Source organism: Salmo salar, chromosome 13 (genome assembly GCF_965601325.2).
Source record: "Salmo salar chromosome 13, fSalSal1, whole genome shotgun sequence".
Taxonomy (NCBI): domain Eukaryota; kingdom Metazoa; phylum Chordata; class Actinopteri; order Salmoniformes; family Salmonidae; genus Salmo; species Salmo salar.
This window is the reverse complement of record NC_138303.1, coordinates 112,562,142-112,581,996: the sequence shown is the minus strand read 5'-3', so window position 1 is coordinate 112,581,996 and position 19,855 is coordinate 112,562,142. Positions and strand designations below refer to the sequence as shown.

General features: G+C 39.4%; 1 protein-coding gene across 1 annotated transcript; it reads right to left on the bottom strand.

Annotated features, from left to right (window-relative positions):
- Positions 1-5,287: 5,287 nt before the first annotated feature.
- LOC106568567 (UDP-glucuronosyltransferase 2A1) lies at positions 5,288-18,195 on the bottom strand. Its single transcript, XM_014139008.3, is given in 7 exon segments — positions 5,288-6,214; positions 12,114-12,333; positions 13,739-13,826; positions 14,279-14,410; positions 14,648-14,721; positions 14,724-14,786; positions 17,293-18,195. Coding segments are annotated over 7 exon segments (1,593 nt in total). The 5' UTR covers positions 18,038-18,195; the 3' UTR covers positions 5,288-5,943.
- Positions 18,196-19,855: the final 1,660 nt, after the last annotated feature.

Below are 19,855 nucleotides of genomic sequence, written 5' to 3'. Positions count from 1 at the left end.
ACTCCATGGGTAGTAGTGTTAAGGTTCAACTCCATGGGTAGTAGTGTTAAGGTTCAACTCCATGGGTAGTAGTGTTAAGGTTTAACTCCATGGGTAGTAGTGTTAAGGTTCAACTCCATGGGTAGTAGTGTTAAGGTTCAACTCCATGGGTAGTAGTGTTAAGGTTCAACTCCATGGGTAGTAGTGTTAAGGTTCAACTCCATGGGTAGTAGTGTTAAGGTTCAACTCCATGGGTAGTAGTGTTAAGGTTCAACTCCATGGGTAGTAGTGTTAAGGTTCAACTCCATGGGTAGTAGTGTTAAGGTTTAACTCCATGGGTAGTAGTGTTAAGGTTCAACTCCATGGGTAGTAGTGTTAAGGTTTAACTCCATGGGTAGTAGTGTTAAGGTTCAACTCCATGGGTAGTAGTGTTAGTAGTGTTAAGGTGCTAGAAGGAAAAGCTCTGCTGTAGGGACAGCTTTATGGAGGCCCTAACAGTTTGTGGCCACCGTTTGTCACCGTTATATTGAAATTGTTTAGTGTTGTGATGTATTGTTTAGTGTTGTGATGTGTTGTGATGTATTGTTTAGTGTTGTGATGTATTGTTTAGTGTTGTGATGTATTGTTTAGTGTTGTGATGTATTGTTTAGTGTTGTGATGTATTGTGATGTATTGTTTAGTGTTGTGATGTATTGTGATGTATTGTTTAGTGTTGTTTTGTATTGTTTAGTGTTGTGATGTATTGTGATGTATTGTTTAGTGTTGTGATGTATTGTTTAGTGTTGTGATGTATTGTGATGTATTGTTTAGTGTTGTGATGTATTGTTTAGTGTTGTGATGTATTGTGATGTATTGTTTAGTGTTGTGATGTATTGTTTAGTGTTGTGATGTATTGTTTAGTGTTGTGATGTATTGTGATGTGTTGTTTAGTGTTGTGATGTATTGTTTAGTATTGTGATGTATTGTTTAGTGTTGTGATGTATTGTGATGTGTTGTGATGTGTTGTGATGTATTGTTTAGTGTTGTGATGTATTGTTTAGTGTTGTGATGTATTGTGATGTGTTGTTTAGTGTTGTGATGTATTGTTTAGTGTTGTGATGTATTGTTTAGTGTTGTGATGTATTGTGATGTATTGTTTAGTATTGTTTAGTGTTGTGATGTATTGTGATGTATTGTTTAGTGTTGTGATGTATTGTTTAGTGTTGTGATGTATTGTTTAGTGTTGTGATGTATTGTGATGTATTGTTTAGTGTTGTTTAGTGTTGTGATGTATTGTTTAGTGTTGTGATGTATTGTTTAGTGTTGTGATGTATTGTTTAGTATTGTTTAGTATTGTTTAGTGTTGTGATGTATTGTTTAGTGTTGTGATGTATTGTTTAGTGTTGTGATGTATTGTTTAGTGTTGTGATGTATTGTTTAGTATTGTGATGTATTGTTTAGTGTTGTGATGTATTGTTTAGTGTTGTGATGTATTGTGATGTATTGTTTAGTGTTGTGATGTATTGTTTAGTGTTGTGATGTATTGTTTAGTGTTGTGATGTATTGTGATGTGTTGTTTAGTGTTGTTTAGTATTGTTTAGTATTGTTTAGTATTGTTTAGTGTTGTGATGTATTGTGATGTATTGTTTAGTGTTGTGATGTATTGTTTAGTGTTGTGATGTATTGTTTAGTGTTGTGATGTATTGTGATGTATTGTTTAGTGTTGTTTAGTGTTGTGATGTATTGTTTAGTGTTGTGATGTATTGTTTAGTGTTGTGATGTATTGTTTAGTGTTGTGATGTGTTGTGATGTGTTGTGATGTATTGTTTAGTGTTGTGATGTATTGTTTAGTGTTGTGATGTATTGTTTAGTGTTGTGATGTGTTGTGATGTGTTGTTTAGTGTTGTGATGTATTGTTTAGTGTTGTGATGTGTTGTGATGTATTGTTTAGTGTTGTGATGTGATGTGTTGTTTAGTGTTGTGATGTATTGTTTAGTGTTGTGATGTATTGTTTAGTGTTGTGATGTATTGTTTAGTGTTGTGATGTGTTGTTTAGTGTTGTGATGTATTGTTTAGTGTTGTGATGTATTGTTTAGTGTTGTGATGTATTGTTTAGTGTTGTGATGTATTGTTTAGTGTTGTGATGTGATGTATTGTTTAGTGTTGTGATGTATTGTTTAGTGTTGTTTAGTGTTGTTTAGTGTTGTGATGTATTGTTTAGTGTTGTGATGTATTGTTTAGTGTTGTGATGTGTTGTGATGTATTGTTTAGTGTTGTGATGTGTTGTGATGTATTGTTTAGTGTTGTGATGTATTGTTTAGTGTTGTGATGTGTTGTGATGTACTGTTTAGTGTTGTGATGTATTGTTTAGTGTTGTGATGTGTTGTTTAGTGTTGTGATGTATTGTTTAGTGTTGTGATGTATTGTTTAGTGTTGTGATGTATTGTTTAGTGTTGTGATGTATTGTTTAGTGTTGTTTAGTGTTGTGATGTATTGTTTAGTGTTGTGATGTGTTGTGATGTATTGTTTAGTGTTGTGATGTATTGTTTAGTGTTGTTTAGTGTTGTTTAGTATTGTGGCTTTGCTGGCATGTGTCAAAAACAAAATGGGTGAGTTTGCCCCACCAAGATGTAGTTATTTATTTTATTATTTATGTATATTTATATATTATATTTACATGCTAAAATCGCCACTGCAAAAGATGATGAACATCAAATTTTCTCGGTGGGTCCAGGCACAACTGTCTTCACTGGCATACCGAATGAGGCACACCAAGATATTCTGGACACACCTTCTCTTCTTCTTCTCCTCCCAGCTCTTGGGCTGCCAATTCACAACAGCCGTTCATCACTTGACTGTCATTCGGAAAATTCCTTCCTGGATCAGATGATGATGATGATGGTGGTGGTGTGAAAATATCACAGAGTAACTAAATCAGCTTGACACCAAATGCACATCCAACAAGTGGATAATTATTGAAGAGCCAAGTTAATGTCAGTATCGATTTAGGTTGTAAGTATCAAGGTAAGGTGACTTTTTTTTTTTTAGATTAGAAGCATTTGATTTTGCGATCCCATATATAATTTAGAATTTGTGTGTCCATAAAAAAAAAAAATGTTTTCATCCCATGACATAAGGAGACACGAAATGTTACGTAGTTACGCTGGATTTCTGAATTCTCTATACAAAAACAATTGTACGACAACTAGATCCAAGTTCAATTTAATTGATTAATGCTTATTATATGATATAAGGACAACGTACACTGCTATAAATGCAAGGACAGAAAACTAATGTTTTATGTCACATGATTTTGGACAAATCAATCAAGACACCAACCATGATAAAGGGTTAAACATAGGGTTAAACATAGGGTTAAACATAGGGTTAAAACATAGGGTTAAACATAGGGTTAAACATAGGGTTAAAACATAGGGTTAAACATAGGGTTAAACATAGGGTTAAACATAGGGTTAAAACATAGGGTTAAAACATAGGGTTAAACATAGGGTTAAACATAGGGTTAAAACATAGGGTTAAACATAGGGTTAAACATAGGGTTAAACATAGGGTTAAACATAGGGTTAAACATAGGGTTAAACATAGGGTTAAAACATAGGGTTAAACATAGGGTTAAACATAGGGTTAAACATAGGGTTAAACATAGGGTTAAACATAGGGTTAAACATAGGGTTAAAACATAGGGTTAAACATAGGGTTAAACATAGGGTTAAACATAGGGTTAAACATAGGGTTAAACATAGGGTTAAACATAGGGTTAAACATAGGGTTAAACATAGGGTTAAAACATAGGGTTAAAACATAGGGTTAAACATAGGGTAAAACATAGGGTTAAACATAGGGTTAAACATAGGGTTAAAACATAGGGTTAAACATAGGGTTAAACATAGGGTAAAACATAGGGTTAAACATAGGGTTAAACATAGGGTTAAACATAGGGTTAAACATAGGGTTAAACATAGGGTTAAAACATAGGGTTAAACATAGGGTAAAACATAGGGTTAAAACATAGGGTTAAACATAGGGTTAAACATAGGGTTAAAACATAGGGTTAAAACATAGGGTTAAACATAGGGTTAAACATAGGGTTAAAACATAGGGTTAAAACATAGGGTTAAACATAGGGTTAAACATAGGGTTAAACATAGGGTTAAACATAGGGTTAAACATAGGGTTAAAACATAGGGTTAAAACATAGGGTTAAACATAGGGTTAAACATAGGGTTAAACATAGGGTTAAACATAGGGTTAAAACATAGGGTTAAACATAGGGTTAAAACATAGGGTTAAACATAGGGTTAAACATAGGGTTAAAACATAGGGTTAAAACATAGGGTTAAACATAGGGTTAAACATAGGGTTAAACATAGGGTTAAACATAGGGTTAAACATAGGGTTAAAACATAGGGTTAAAACATAGGGTTAAACATAGGGTAAAACATAGGGTTAAACATAGGGTAAAACATAGGGTTAAACATAGGGTTAAACATAGGGTTAAAACATAGGGTTAAACATAGGGTTAAAACATAGGGTTAAAACATAGGGTTAAACATAGGGTTAAACATAGGGTTAAAACATAGGGTTAAAACATAGGGTTAAACATAGGGTAAAACATAGGGTTAAACATAGGGTTAAACATAGGGTTAAAACATAGGGTTAAACATAGGGTTAAACATAGGGTAAAACATAGGGTTAAACATAGGGTTAAACATAGGGTTAAACATAGGGTTAAACATAGGGTTAAACATAGGGTTAAAACATAGGGTTAAACATAGGGTAAAACATAGGGTTAAAACATAGGGTTAAACATAGGGTTAAACATAGGGTTAAAACATAGGGTTAAAACATAGGGTTAAACATAGGGTTAAACATAGGGTTAAAACATAGGGTTAAAACATAGGGTTAAAACATAGGGTTAAACATAGGGTTAAACATAGGGTTAAACATAGGGTTAAACATAGGGTTAAACATAGGGTTAAAACATAGGGTTAAAACATAGGGTTAAACATAGGGTTAAACATAGGGTTAAACATAGGGTTAAACATAGGGTTAAAACATAGGGTTAAACATAGGGTTAAAACATAGGGTTAAACATAGGGTTAAACATAGGGTTAAAACATAGGGTTAAAACATAGGGTTAAACATAGGGTTAAACATAGGGTTAAACATAGGGTTAAACATAGGGTTAAAACATAGGGTTAAAACATAGGGTTAAACATAGGGTAAAACATAGGGTTAAACATAGGGTAAAACATAGGGTTAAACATAGGGTTAAACATAGGGTTAAAACATAGGGTTAAACATAGGGTTAAAACATAGGGTTAAAACATAGGGTTAAAACATAGGTTTTAAATCTCCAAGTACATTTTATTGACTATAGTTAAAATCCCCCCTTTATATCTTAATGTAATGACATGAAAACAAAATGGCTGATTATTATCAATAACTTATCAGCAGCTGTAACAAGTTGTCCAGTGTAGGAAATCCTCATTGGTACCCTAGTTCATGAAGACCCTTTTTGCACTATGATAATGTCGCCCATGACGATAATGTCGCCCATGACGATAATGCCCACTATGATAATGTCGCCCATGACGATAATGCCCACTACGATAATGTCGCCCACGACGATAATGCCCACTACGATAATGCCGGCCATGACGATAATGTCGCCCATGGCGATAATGCCCACCACGATAATGCCGTCCATGACGATAATGCCAACTATGATAATGTCGCCCATGACGATAATGCCAACTATGATAATGTCACCCACTATGATAATGTCACCCACGATGATAATGCACACGATGATAATGCCCACGACGATAATGTCCAATGCGATAATGACACACACGACGATAATGCCCACTACGATAATGTCGCCCACGACGATAATGCCCACTACGATAATGTCGCCCATGATTGTTTCAGTACATGACATTTATTACCAGACCAGGGTAATCACTCCGTCTTCTGTCTTGCTTTAGTTTTCCTGAAGCAGAAAGTACATGTTTTAACTGAGACTATAATGAAGAGCGCCACTACGGAGAGCAGGGCAGCTGTCACGTCCAGACAGTGATACTGATACCAGGTCAGGTTATGGGACTCCACTCTCAGATGCTTGGCCCCCTTGTTGCGCATCACAAACTCAATCCAGAACACTGCTGTATCCAATGGCTTCATTGGCTGGTCGTGGTGGAGACTGGAAAGCCTCATCATGTTTTCTTTGTACCTGGTGAAAGAGAAACGGATATTAGTTAATATCCAGTTTGTTTATTCCATCACACCAAACTCTTTGTCACTCATTGTCATATAAACCGTAATCTGGGATCAGGTTTAGTGTCTAAAGCACTCAATACATTACGGTAATCATTGTTGAAATCGGGGAGTGGACTTTGTATCTGTCTCCGTCTGTACGTACATCAGAACAGAACTGGCCCAATTTTTTTTACAAAACTTGGGTGAGTCATGTGTCTTGCCATAGAGATCCGGCATTTACAACATGACCCTGATAGGCTGTTACGTGAATTTTCGAATCCCAAGGATAATAATTACCAATCAATAAGCCTTGACTAATCCCCAAGGTTTGTAAGACACTGGGTTAATAATAATTAGGCAAGGACTCAGCTTTTCTGCAAAAGGTCTTGTCCAGTTTATTCAGTAGAACGTTATCCAGTTCATTACACAAAACATCTATTATATACCAGGCTCCTCATTTACGCACTAACACACTACACACTAACACACTACACACTACACACTAACACACTACACACTAACACACTACACACTAACACACTACACACTACACACTAACACATTACACACTACACACTACACACTAACACACTACACACTACACACTACACACTAACACATTACACACTAACACACTACACACTAACACACTACACACTAACACATTACACACTACACACTAACACATTACACACTAACACACTAACACACTACACACTACACACTAACACACTAACACACTACACACTAACACACTAACACACTACACACTAACACACTAACACATTACACACTAACACATTACACACTACACACTAACACACTACACACTAACACACTACACACTACACACTAACACACTACACACTAACACACTAACACACTACACACTACACACTAACACATTACACACTACCACACAAACACACTACACACTAACACACTACACACTAACACACTAACACATTACACACTAACACACTACACACTAACACACTAACACACTACACACTAACACATTACACACTACACACTACACACATTACACACTAACACACTACACACTACACACATTACACACTACACACAAACACACTACACACTAACACACTAACACACTAACACACTAACACACTACACACTAACACACTACACACTAACACACTAACACATTACACACTTACACACTACACACACACTACACACTACACACTAACACACTACACACTACACACTAACACACTACACACTACACACTAACACACTAACACACTACACACTACACACTTACACACTACACACTACACACAAACACACTACACACTACACACTACACACATTACACACTACACACACTACACACACTACACACTAACACACTAACACACTAACACACACTACACACTACACACTACACACAAACACACTAACACATTACACACTAACACACTAACACACTAACACATTACACACTAACACACTACACACTAACACACTACACACTAACACACTACACACTAACACATTACACACTACACACTAACACACTAACACACTAACACACTACACACTAACACATTACACATTACACACTAACACACTACACACTACACACTAACACACTACACACTAACACACTACACACTACACACTACAAACACATTACACACTAACACACTAACACATTACACACTAACACACTAACACACTACACACTAACACATTACACACTAACACACTAACACACTACACACTAACACACTACACACTAACACACTACACACTACCACACTACACACAAACACACTACACACTACACACTACACACTACACACAAACACACTAACACTAAGGAGAGTTAATTGTTCTTCCCCAGAACTCTCAACACCGTAAAGTCTTACCCAGCTGACAGTATTTTAGTACTCTGAGATTAGGGAAACCTGGAGGGTTCGAGCTAGGGCAGGGTTCGAGCTAGGGCAGGGTTCGAGCTAGGGCAGGGTTCGAGCTAGGGCAGGGTTCGAGCTAGGGCAGGGTTCGAGCTAGGGCAGGGTTCGAGCTAGGGCAGGGTTCGAGCTAGGGCAGGGTTTCGAGCTAGGGCAGGGTTCGAGCTAGGGCAGGGTTCGAGCTAGGGCAGGGTTCGAGCTAGGGCAGGGTTCGAGCTAGGGCAGGGTTCGAGCTAGGGCAGGGTTCGAGCTAGGGCAGGGTTCGAGCTAGGGCAGGGTTCGAGCTAGGGCAGGGTTCGAGCTAGGGCAGGGTCCGAGCTAGGGCAGGGTTCGAGCTCGGGCAGGACAACCACAGTTTAACAGTTCTTGATGTTTACTTAAACCCACAGACCCTCATTCCTCTTCTATCCTAGTCAATCTCATGAGACTTATGCTTAACCCTCTAGTTACTCATTCTACAGGCTATATAGACCATATCCCTAAATTCAGGGTAGAATTATTTAAATAATTTACACTCAAGCAGGAAATCCTTTAACATAGGCCCAAGGGGGTGTACTATAGTAATATCTCTGCTAACAGTACTGTTAGCACTGAGGTGGTGTGCCCTAGTAGGAAGTCCACTGTGTGCAGCTCACCCTGCACTAACATAAACAACGTGAGAATATCTACTTCTGATAAGCTTCCCAGTAAAGCAATGAAAACAAGCAAGCATCCCAGAAAAGTGCTGAAAATAGCCCACGTCAACATATGTAAGGTTCGTGAAATCATGAAATCAATCATTTGCTAGTAACAGATGACATTCATACATCTCTGAAACTCACTTTGATAATACCTTTGATGATACAGTGGTAGCAATAAAAGGTTATAACATTTCCAGAAAATACAGAAATGCCAATGGTGGAGGTGTTGCTGTTTATATTCAGAACTACATTCCTGTAAAGCTTAGAGAGGATCTCATGTTAAATACTGTTGAAGTAATATGGCTACAGGTTCATCTGCCTCACCTAAAGCCCATTCTGGTGGGAAGCTGCTATAGACCAGCAAGTGCTAACAGTCAGTATCTGGATAACGTATGTGATATCAACAGAGAGATATACTTTCTGGGTGATTTAAATATTGACTGGCTTTCATCAAGCTGCCCACTCAAGAAAAAGCTTCAAACTGTAACCAGTGTCTGCAACCTGGTTCAGGTTATCAGTCAACCTACCAGGGTACTAACAAACAGCACAGGAATGAAATCATCAACATGTATTGATCACATCTTTACTAATGCTGCAGAAATGTGCTTTAAAGCAGTATCCAGATCCATTGGATGTAGTGATCACAATGTAGTAGCCATATCTAGGAAAACAAAAGTTCCAAAGGCTGGGACTAATATAGTGTATAAGAGGTCATAGGAATCCCTACAAAACGGATTGTATGTTTTTAATGTAAAGGATGTTTGTCGGTCTGTAATGATGAGAAAACAGACGCCGCACTTGACACATTTATGAAATCGCTTATTCCAGTTACTAATAAGCATGCACCCATTAAGAAAATAACTGTTAAAAACTGTTAAATCCCCTTGGATTGATGAGGAATTGAAAAATAATATGGTTGTAGAGGGATGAGGCTAAAGGAATGGCAAATAACAACCGATTGGCAAACGTACCGCAAATGTAGAAATCATGTGACTAAACTGAATAAAAAGAAGAAGACACTACGCTATGAAACGAAGATAAATGACATAAAGAACGACAGTAAAAAAGCTTTGGAGAAACCTTGAATGAAACTTTGTAAAAAAGCAATCAGCTCCATCATTCATTGAATCAGATGGTTCATTCATCACAATGATATTGCTAACTACTTTTTCATTGGCAAGATTAGAAAACTTAGACATGGACATGCCAGCAGCAAACGCTGACACTACACATCCAAGTATATCTGACCAAATGATAAAAAGACAAGATTTGTACTTTTGAATTCCGTAAAGTCAGTGTGGAAAAGGTGGAAAAAATATTGTCGTCTATCAACAATGTTAAGCCACCGGGGTCTGAAAACTTGGATGGAAAATTACTGAGGATAATAGCGGACGATTTTGCCACTCCTATTTGCCATATTTTCAATTTAAGCCTACTAAGAGAGTGTGTGCCATTAGGCCTGGAGGGAAGCTAAAGTCATTCCGCTACCCAACAATAGTAAAGCCCCCTTTACTGGCTCAAATAGCCGACCAATCAGCCTGTTACCAACCCTTAGTAAACTTATGGGAAAAATGGTGTTTGACCAGATACAATGCTATTTTACAGTAAACAAATTGACAACAGACTTTCAGCACGCTTATAGGGAAGGACGTGCAACAAGCACTTACACAAATGACTGATGATTGGCTGAGAGAAATTGATGATAAAATGATTGTGGGGGCTGTTTTGTTAGACTTCAGTGCAGCTTTTGATATTATCGATCACAGTCTGCTACTGGAAAAACATATGTGTTATGGCTTTACACCCCCTGCTATAATGTGGATAAAGAGTTACCTGTCTAACAGAACACAGAGGGTGTTCTTTAATGGAAGCCTCTCCAACATAGTCCAGGTAGAATCAGGAATTCCCCAGGGCAGCTGTCTAGGCCCATTACCTTTTTTTAATCTTTACTAATGACATGCTTTGAGTAAAGCCAGTGTGTCTATGTATGTGGATGACTCAACACTATACACGTCAGCTACTACAGCGACTGAAATGACTGCAACACTCAACAAAGAGCTGCAGTTAGTTTCAGATTGGGTGGCAAGGTATAAGTTAGTCCTAAATATAAAAAAAAAACTAAAGCATTGTATTTGGGAGAAATCATTCACTAAACCAATCTTGTAATAAATAATGTGGAAATAAATTGAGCAAGTTGAGGTGACTAAACTGCTTGGAGTAACCCTGGATTGTAAAATGTCATGGTCATGGTGCTCTGCCTTCTTAACAACACTATCAACAAGGCAGGTCCTACAGGTCTTAGTTTTGTCACACCTTGACTACTGTTCAGTCGCGTGGTCAGGTGCCACAAAAAGGGACTTAGGAAAATTGCAATTGGCTCAGAACAGGGCAGCACGGCTGGCCCTTGGATGTACAAAGAGAGCTAACATTAATAATATGCATGTCAATATCTCCTGGCTCAAAGTGGAGGAGAGACTGACTTCATCACTAGTTGTATTTATGAGAGGTATTGACATGTTGAATGCACCGAGCCGTCTGTCTAAACTACAGTCACACAGCTCAGACTCCCATGTATACCCCACAAGACATGCCACAAGAGGTCTCTTCACAGTCCCTAAGTCCAGAATAGACTATGGGAGGCACACAATACTACATAGAGCCATGACTACATGGAACTCTATTCCACACCATGTAACCAATGCAAGCAGTAAAATTTGATATAAAATTTGATAAAAATACACCTCATGGTACAGCGGGGACTGTGAAGCAACACAAACATATAGGCACAGACACATGCATACAAACACACACACGATAACATACGCACTAAACACACACGTACAAATGGATTTTGTATTGTAGGTACAGTATGTGGTAGTGGTGGAGTACGGGCCTGAGGGTACACAGTGTGTTGTGAAATCTGTGAATGTATTGTAATGTTTTTAAAATTGTATAAACTTCCTTAATTTTGCTGGACTCCAGAAAGAGAAGGGGATCCATAATAAATACAAAACAGTAATCAAATGAAATTTCCCGGGGGGGGGGGCTGTATCATCCGTGGGGGACGACATGTTCAATGTTGCTTTATTTTATATTTGAATGAGGCATGACAGAACAACTAAAATGTGATAATTTCCTCCCGGACACGGGAAATAAGCCAATCAGCAAGCGAGGAAACCAATCGTAGCGAATCTTTTTTTTTTTTTTTTTTCTTTTTCGTTTGGTCCAAAATCTGCAAAAAAGGACTTACGATGGATCCTTGATCACAGAGTTGAGTCCTTCCGTCAGATCATCGGATGTCATCTTGTTGAAGTCCATCATGACAGCCGCTCCTTTGGTCTTCATGTGCATGACGTTGGCTAACTGGTCAGCGAACAGAGGGATATCCACCATGGGAACTCCATGGTAGATGGCTTCATAGAGTCCGTTGATTCCACCGTGACTGATGAAGGCTTTGGTCTTCAGATGACCTTTTGGGATATACAACACAACGACACAGAGACAGAGACAGAGACAGAGAGAGAGAGAGAGGCAGAGAGAGAGAGAGAGAGAGAGACAGAGAGAGAGAGAGAGAGAGAGAGACAGAGAGAGAGAGACAGAGAGAGAGAGAGAGAGAGAGAGAAAAAGAGAAAAAGAGAGAGAGACAGAGAGAGAGAGACAGAGAGAGACAGAGAGAGACAGAGAGAGATAGAGACAGAGACAGACAGAGAGAGAGAGAGAGACAGAGAGACAGAGAGACAGAGAGAGACAGAGACAGAGACAGAGACAGACAGAGAGAGAGAGAGAGAGAGAGAGAGAGAGAGAGAGAGAGAGACAGAGAGAGAGAAAAAGAGAGAGAGAAAAAGAGAGAGAGACAGAGAGAGACAGAGAGAGAGACAGAGAGAGACAGAGAGAGAGAGAGAGAGAGAGAGAGAGAGAGAGGAGAGAGAGAGAGAGAGAGAGAGAGAGAGAGAGAGAGAGAGAGACAGAGAGAGAGACAGAGAGAGACAGAGAGAGAGAGACAGAGAGAGAGAGACAGAGAGAGAGACAGAGAGAGACAGAGAGAGAGAGAGAGAGAGAGAGAGAGAGAGAGAGAGAGAACAGGGTTGTAGGGTCATAGACTGTGTGGGACCTACAGGGGTCCATGTTCATAAAACATTTCAGAGTAGGAGTGCAGCAGTTTAGACTTTTAGTTTATAATGAATGGACAGGGTGGACCTGATCCCGAGGTTGAAGATACCCAGGTTAGGACAAGTCTCGGGTCCAGTGCTGCTGTTAAAGCATTTCTGGCCCCGTTGTTTAGAATTTTTCCTTAGTTATACATTTTCACATTTTAGTCATTTAGCAGATGCTCTAATCCAGACACGATTTACAATTTGTGCATTCATCTTAAAAACTGCTAAGTGAGGTAACAACACATCACAGTTGTATGGAGTAGTAACCAGTTTAATTTGGGTACGTTTTTTTTCATCCGGCCGTGAAAATACTGCCCCCTATCCTTAACAGGTTATACATTTTTACATTTTAGTCATTTAGCAGATGCTCTAATCCAGACGCGACTTACAATTAGTGCATTCATCTTAAAATAGCTAAGTGAGGTAACATTTTACATTTACATTTTAGTCATTTAGCAGTCGCTCTTATCCAGAGCGACTTACAGTAGTGAATTCATACATTTCATTTCATACATTTTTTTTTTCTGTGCTGGCCCCCCGTGGGAATCGAACCCACAACCCTGGCGTTGCAAACACCATGCTCTACCAACTGAGCTACAGTTGTACGAAAACAGTTATGGGATATTAGAATGGTAGTCTTATTCGTCTCTGTTATCTTCACCCTGATCTTAGATCAGCACTTCAGGCAGGCCAAGGATTATAAAGATAGACAGGTTATTACCTAGTAAGTCATTCTGTGGAATCCACTCATAAACTCTTGTGTTGGGAGCCAGGGTTTCTGGTTTCTCCCCACTGTATCTCCACAGCACCTATACATGGCGAGAAAACAGCAATAAGAATCTGCAATGAAACGGTTTCTCAGAACCAGAAGCTATGGTTTTCTGAAGGGGCCCCTGATGGCCAAAATTCATTAACACCTCAATGAAATCTGTGTTTATTTTTATCCCACAAATGGATCAGATTTCAACAGGCAACTTCTGCTTCTACACCTGCATTGCTTGCTGTTTGGGGGTTTTAGGCTGGGTTTCTTTTACAGCACTTTGAGACATCAGCTGATGTAAGAAGGGCTATATAAATACATTTGATTTGATTTGATATAACATCCAAGGCAGAGTCCCAAAATGGGCTCTCTATTTCGGTATTCCCTATACAGTGCACTACTTTTGACCAGAGCCTTAGGTAGTGCTCCAAATAGGGCATAGTGCACATAAATAGGGCCATTTTTGGAAGGAAAGCCCGAAGCAAACAGAACCAGACTAACCTTCTGTGGTATCCGTCCCAATGCCGTGGCTACGGCGTTTCCTCTCTCTGTAGTCAGGTTCTTGACCATGGAGCCCAGTGAAAACACTACGATGCCATCATCTCCTGAACTCTGCACAAACTCCTCCATGTCCTGGTAACCAACGACGACACAATCCCAGTGTCTCAATGGTACCAAATATTACTTTATTGGGATTCAATGATAATCAGCCTTCATGGCTGACTGTTACAGTATCTTGTTAGACAATTGACGGGCTGTCTACGTCCGTCATGGTTCCCTAATGCGCAACTAGACGTAATTTGGGTGCCATTTCGGGACATCGGCAATCAGCACTGCTTGTAAAATAACGTTTAAAAGCAAAAGCCTTACCTCTGAAAGTGGCTTTGCAGGTTTGCAGTGAAGTCCTCCAACAAATTTGAAGTTTGGCAGGAAAGGACGAGGTCCCAGTATGTTCGTATCAACCAGATGTCAGCCTTCCCCATCAGCTCACAGAACCTAGTCGGACTTCCTGATACATGTAGAGAATCAGAATCGGAACATTTATTCACCAAGGAAATGTACATATACACAGAATTTACACAGTCTACATACATTATATATACAGTATTGACTATATGTAAATTCCTCTGCCTATATTCTCTCTGTATATTTTGTATAGAGACACTACTGCTAAATAAATTGCCTTGTCCACAAAACATGTACTGTAGCGAGGGCCAGTTTCCCAGACATAGATTAAGCCTAGTCTTGGACTTTATTAAAAGCCTTTTTAAAATTCGACATTCTCCATTTAGCATGCATGAGTCCAGGGCCTGTATCCACAAAGCATCTCAGATGTAAGAGTGCTAATCTAGGTTCAGTTTTGCCTTTTAGATTATATTGAAAAAAACAAGGGGGGGGGGGGACCTAATCCTTCAGCCACTCCTACTTCGAGACACTTTGTGGTTACGACCCCCAGGTCTTCATCTGTCCAGTAACTCAATTATGTTATTTATATATTATTTGGACATGAAGCGTGACAATGCTATTATAGGTACCATTTACTTACTTGCAAAAGATAGCATTTCAAAACAGTGGCCAGATAAACAAAACCAAAGTAGACATGTTACAGGGTGAGGAAACGAATATGTCGTTTTGTTCTTTGGGTGAACTAGCTATTTAACATTGAGGGGGAAGGAGATCATTCATGTAGCAGGAACAGCACCATCTAGTGGTCATAGCCTGGTAATATCAGGATGTAGGAGTAAACCCAACAACTTCATTTGTCAGAAAACATCACCAAATTCACTGAGAATACATTACAAAAGGATGAAGAAACAATACTCCAAGCAGCAACTCCATACAACTTGTCGGACATAGAGAACTGATACCGTATACACATTTTTGGGGTGGATTTGGCGTGAGGTGTAGGGGGGGTCCGTGGGTGGGTTTTCACCATTTATTTAGATTCTTCATGTCTTACGCATTGTTAAAAAACGTTTGGTCCAAATCGGATATTAGGTACTACACCCAGAGGCTAGTTTATTAGAGTTCTGCACACCACTGTTGTACTGCACCGTTATTGGTCTGTTTGTGGCCCACCTGTTAACTTGCATGATTGTTCCCATTCTCCTTTCAACCTTTCTCATCAACCAGCTGTTTTCACCTACAGGACTGTTGCTGACTGGATGTTTTTGTTTGTTGCATCATTCTCAGTAAACCCGAGAAACTGTCGTGCGTGAAAATCCCAGGAGGCCGTTTCTGAGGTACTGGAACCGGTGCACCTGGCACCGATCATACCAGGCTCAGATCATACCAGGCTCAGATCATACCAGGCTCAGATCATACCAGGCTCAGATCATACCAGGCACCGATCATAGCAGGCTCAGATCATACCAGGCTCTGATCATACCAGGCTCTGATCATACCAGGCTCCGATCATACCAGGCACCGATCATACCAGGCTCAGATCATACCAGGCTCAGTCACTTAGGTCACTAGTTTTGTCCAGTCTAATGTTTAATCGAACAGTAACTGAATGCCTCGATGCCTGCTTCATATAACAAGCCACCGCCACATGACTCACGGTCTGTAGGAGCGAACCATTTTTGCAAACGGGGTGGTATACCTAATAAACTGTCCGAGTGTATATTTATTGAATATTATATGAATCGTATAAATTTAAATGTACAATTTGGGCGCAATTATTTAACTTAAATAAATTATATTTCAACAAAACAATGTTACAGGAATGCTAATGTTATTTGTTTCTGACTACAGAAAGGATTTCAGAACACTCTGAGAGGGTAATGTCTTGCTGAACAACACTTTGTCTGTCAGAGGACTCCCCTTCTCAGTATGTAACCGTGAACTGTACTGGAAAACCATGACATAGGTATAATGTAGAGGTTCAAACTAATACACTTGGACAAAATCAGACACATTCAGTCAAAATCCAACACAGAAAAACATAATAAATTACAAACAGTGTCATGATAATGATAAACCAAGTGATGACAGGAAGTACTGATCTGATAAACCAAGTGATGACAGGAAGTACTGATCTGATAAACCAAGTGATGACAGGAAGTACTGATCTGAAAAACCAAGTGATGACAGGAAGTACTGATCTAAAAAACAGACCTGTAGATTTACCCTCTGAGGAAAGACTCTTTATGCATCCCAAATGGCACCCTATTCCTTACATAGTGTACCCTATTCCCTACATAGTGCACCCTATTCCTGGGGTGGCAGGTAGCCTAGTGGTTAGAGCGTTGGACTAGTAACCGAAAGGTTGCAAGATCGAATCCCCGAGCTGACAAGGTAAAAATCTGTCGTTCTGCCCCTGAACAAGGCAGTTAACCCACTGCTCCCCGGTAGGCCGTCATTGTAAATAAGATTTTGTTCTTCACTGACTTGCCTATTTAAATAAAAGGTTAAATGAAATAAAATTCCCAACATAGTGTCTGGTCTAAAGTAGTGCATTATATGGGAATAGGGTACCATTTGGGACATAGACAGAATTCTGATCAACTTACCCTTTATCTCACTGTACAAAGTGTCCATGGTCGTTAGTAAATGTACATTCATAAAGACATAACAAAAAGTATAAGTAACAAAATTGTGGACCCGCTCAAAGAAACTCATTTTGTCTGTATACGGCAATTCCGGAGAAGGGACGTAAGAGGAAGGAGTTGGCACCTGTGCACATTGCCTCTCTATTACCATGCCAAACGAGAACCTCAGGGAGAAAATCAGGGGCAAATCAAGAGCATCCGCGATTAAGTCACTGCATGGGAACATCGGATCAGAAAGGAGCGCGTCAAACTTGGACTGTCTCAGTGACTCCAGAAGCTCTTCGTTATTGAACATAGACTTACACATGTTGACCGTTAAAACATTCATTTTCTGTAGGAAGTCTCTGATCCACAGCCCCAGCTGCAGCATGGACACTTTCTGAGACTCGTTCAACCACCAGTTTATCAAATCCTCTTTGAGAGCCTGCCAGTCTTGTTTTTCAAAGGGTACATCGTAAACCTTGAAGCCGAAACTCTCTGGCCTGGAGAAGTTGATGGACGGCGAGGCGGTAGACACCAACACTGTAACGCTATGGTTCCTCTCCACTAGTTCCTCCAGGATCACTCGCATGTTGAGCCAGTGACTGTACTCTCCAGGAAAGACCAGCACGTTGCCACCTTGTGTGCCCAGACACCCGCAGAGCAAGAGGGCCACCGACAGCAGCAGTAGCCTCACAGAAACCATCCTGGGGAGTAGATTAAACATTAAGTAGCCTCTGAACACACAGACTTCCCGAGTCAACGAAGATGAGGTTTGGAAGGATGTCTCCTCCCCAGACTAAGTAGATAGAGACCGGAGTGGAGGTTGATCGCCGTTCAAGGCGGCCACATACACCCAAGAGAGGAATAAGTGGAAAAAAACCCACAAAGCCTTATAATAAAAAATAATAAAAAAAAATAAAAAAAACCAGCAGGTTTTGACTCTAATTCGTCAACAACACTGTAAAAGAGGGAGTATTCAGTGCAGTTTCATAGCCTATTGGTCAGAGGGTATTATGGTATTAACAGTGGTGTAACTCCTGAGCTTGAGCCAACTCTTTTTCAATGAGGTGAAAGTGCACGCGAAGAAAACAAACACATACCTTACTGTGAGAAGAGCTGGATTTTCACAGTATTTCCACAAAGGTAGAGCCATTTTTCTGTTCCGTTCAGATCTTGGCCCCCTAGGGTTTCCCAAAAGCATCTTAAATGCTAAAAGTTCATCATAATAACAAGATAACCAATGTAAAACATACGGGGGTCTGTAAAATGTATATAGGTTCAGAACTTTTGTGAAATAGCACAGTTACAAATAGAAATCACACTGGACGGACATCAGAAATAGAGGAAGGACTAAAAACAAACAAAATACAACTATTGTAAAATAGATTGTCTCTGTAAAAGGTGTATAAGATGTATAAACTGAAGGTAGAAGCCTGAGTGTTAATGTTTATTAGTTTACTCCAATTGGGGGAAGGGTGGTAGGGTTTGCGGGGAATAATAAAGGAATATTCTTAAAAAAGTATGTATATCTATATAGGTATGTGTATGTGTGTATGTGTATATGTATGCATATGGATATATATATTTACCCCCAAAATATATGGGGGGTTGGAAATAATGCAGACAATTACATTGATGGAAGCAACAATCTTTCCACAATATTAAGCTGATCCACCCCTTTAAGAGCTGATCCACCCCTTAAGAGCTGATCCACCCCTTTAAGAGCTGATCCACCCCTTTAAGAGCTGATCCACCCCTTTAAGAGCTGATCCACCCCTTTAAGAGAAGAAGAAGAAACAATTCATCATTAGAACCTTCGTAGAAACATCCTTAAATCTCAAAGCAGTTCCCCCCCCCCCAAAAAAACACATTCTTATTAAAGTTGTTATTATTTACCGACTGCCTCAGACCACTTGTAAAACAGCTAAGTGCATCGTTAGATGTTTAAAAAAAATATTTGCCCTTCCGCGTCACTTTATACACAGAAGATCTCTGCTAAACATAGAATCAAGCCGTTGATCTTGTCTGTCTATGTCCTTTGATAACTTGTGTTTGAACAAGTAAGTGAAGGATAAGAAGATGCTTCAGATGAAACCCAGATGAATGGCAGTAGGACCATATATTTAAATCATATTGAAGTTAATGTCATGTTCAGTCAACTGAGTTACGCGTATATTTCATTAATGTGTAACTACATGCGCAATTACGTACCAAATTAATCTGTGATTGAGTGCATTATTATAGGGTAAGCATTAGAATAAGTTGCCTCATTAGTTGCAGCCGTTAATATTTATAGGAGCTGATTCGTCGTCGGTATTATGAAATTATTGTAATGTTAAGATAAGATTTGAATGGAGAACGCTGATCTGAGAGCAGCGCTGCCTTTCCTTTGATCCTATCAGTATCGACACATGCTCCAACTACGCACATAGGGCCCGATTCAGACTTAGGAAATGTATGCCCTTCCTACCCACTTGTCAGGCGTTAGTATTCAGACTGACCTTATGCAGGTGCATAACGGGCTTTGCAGGCGTTAGTATTC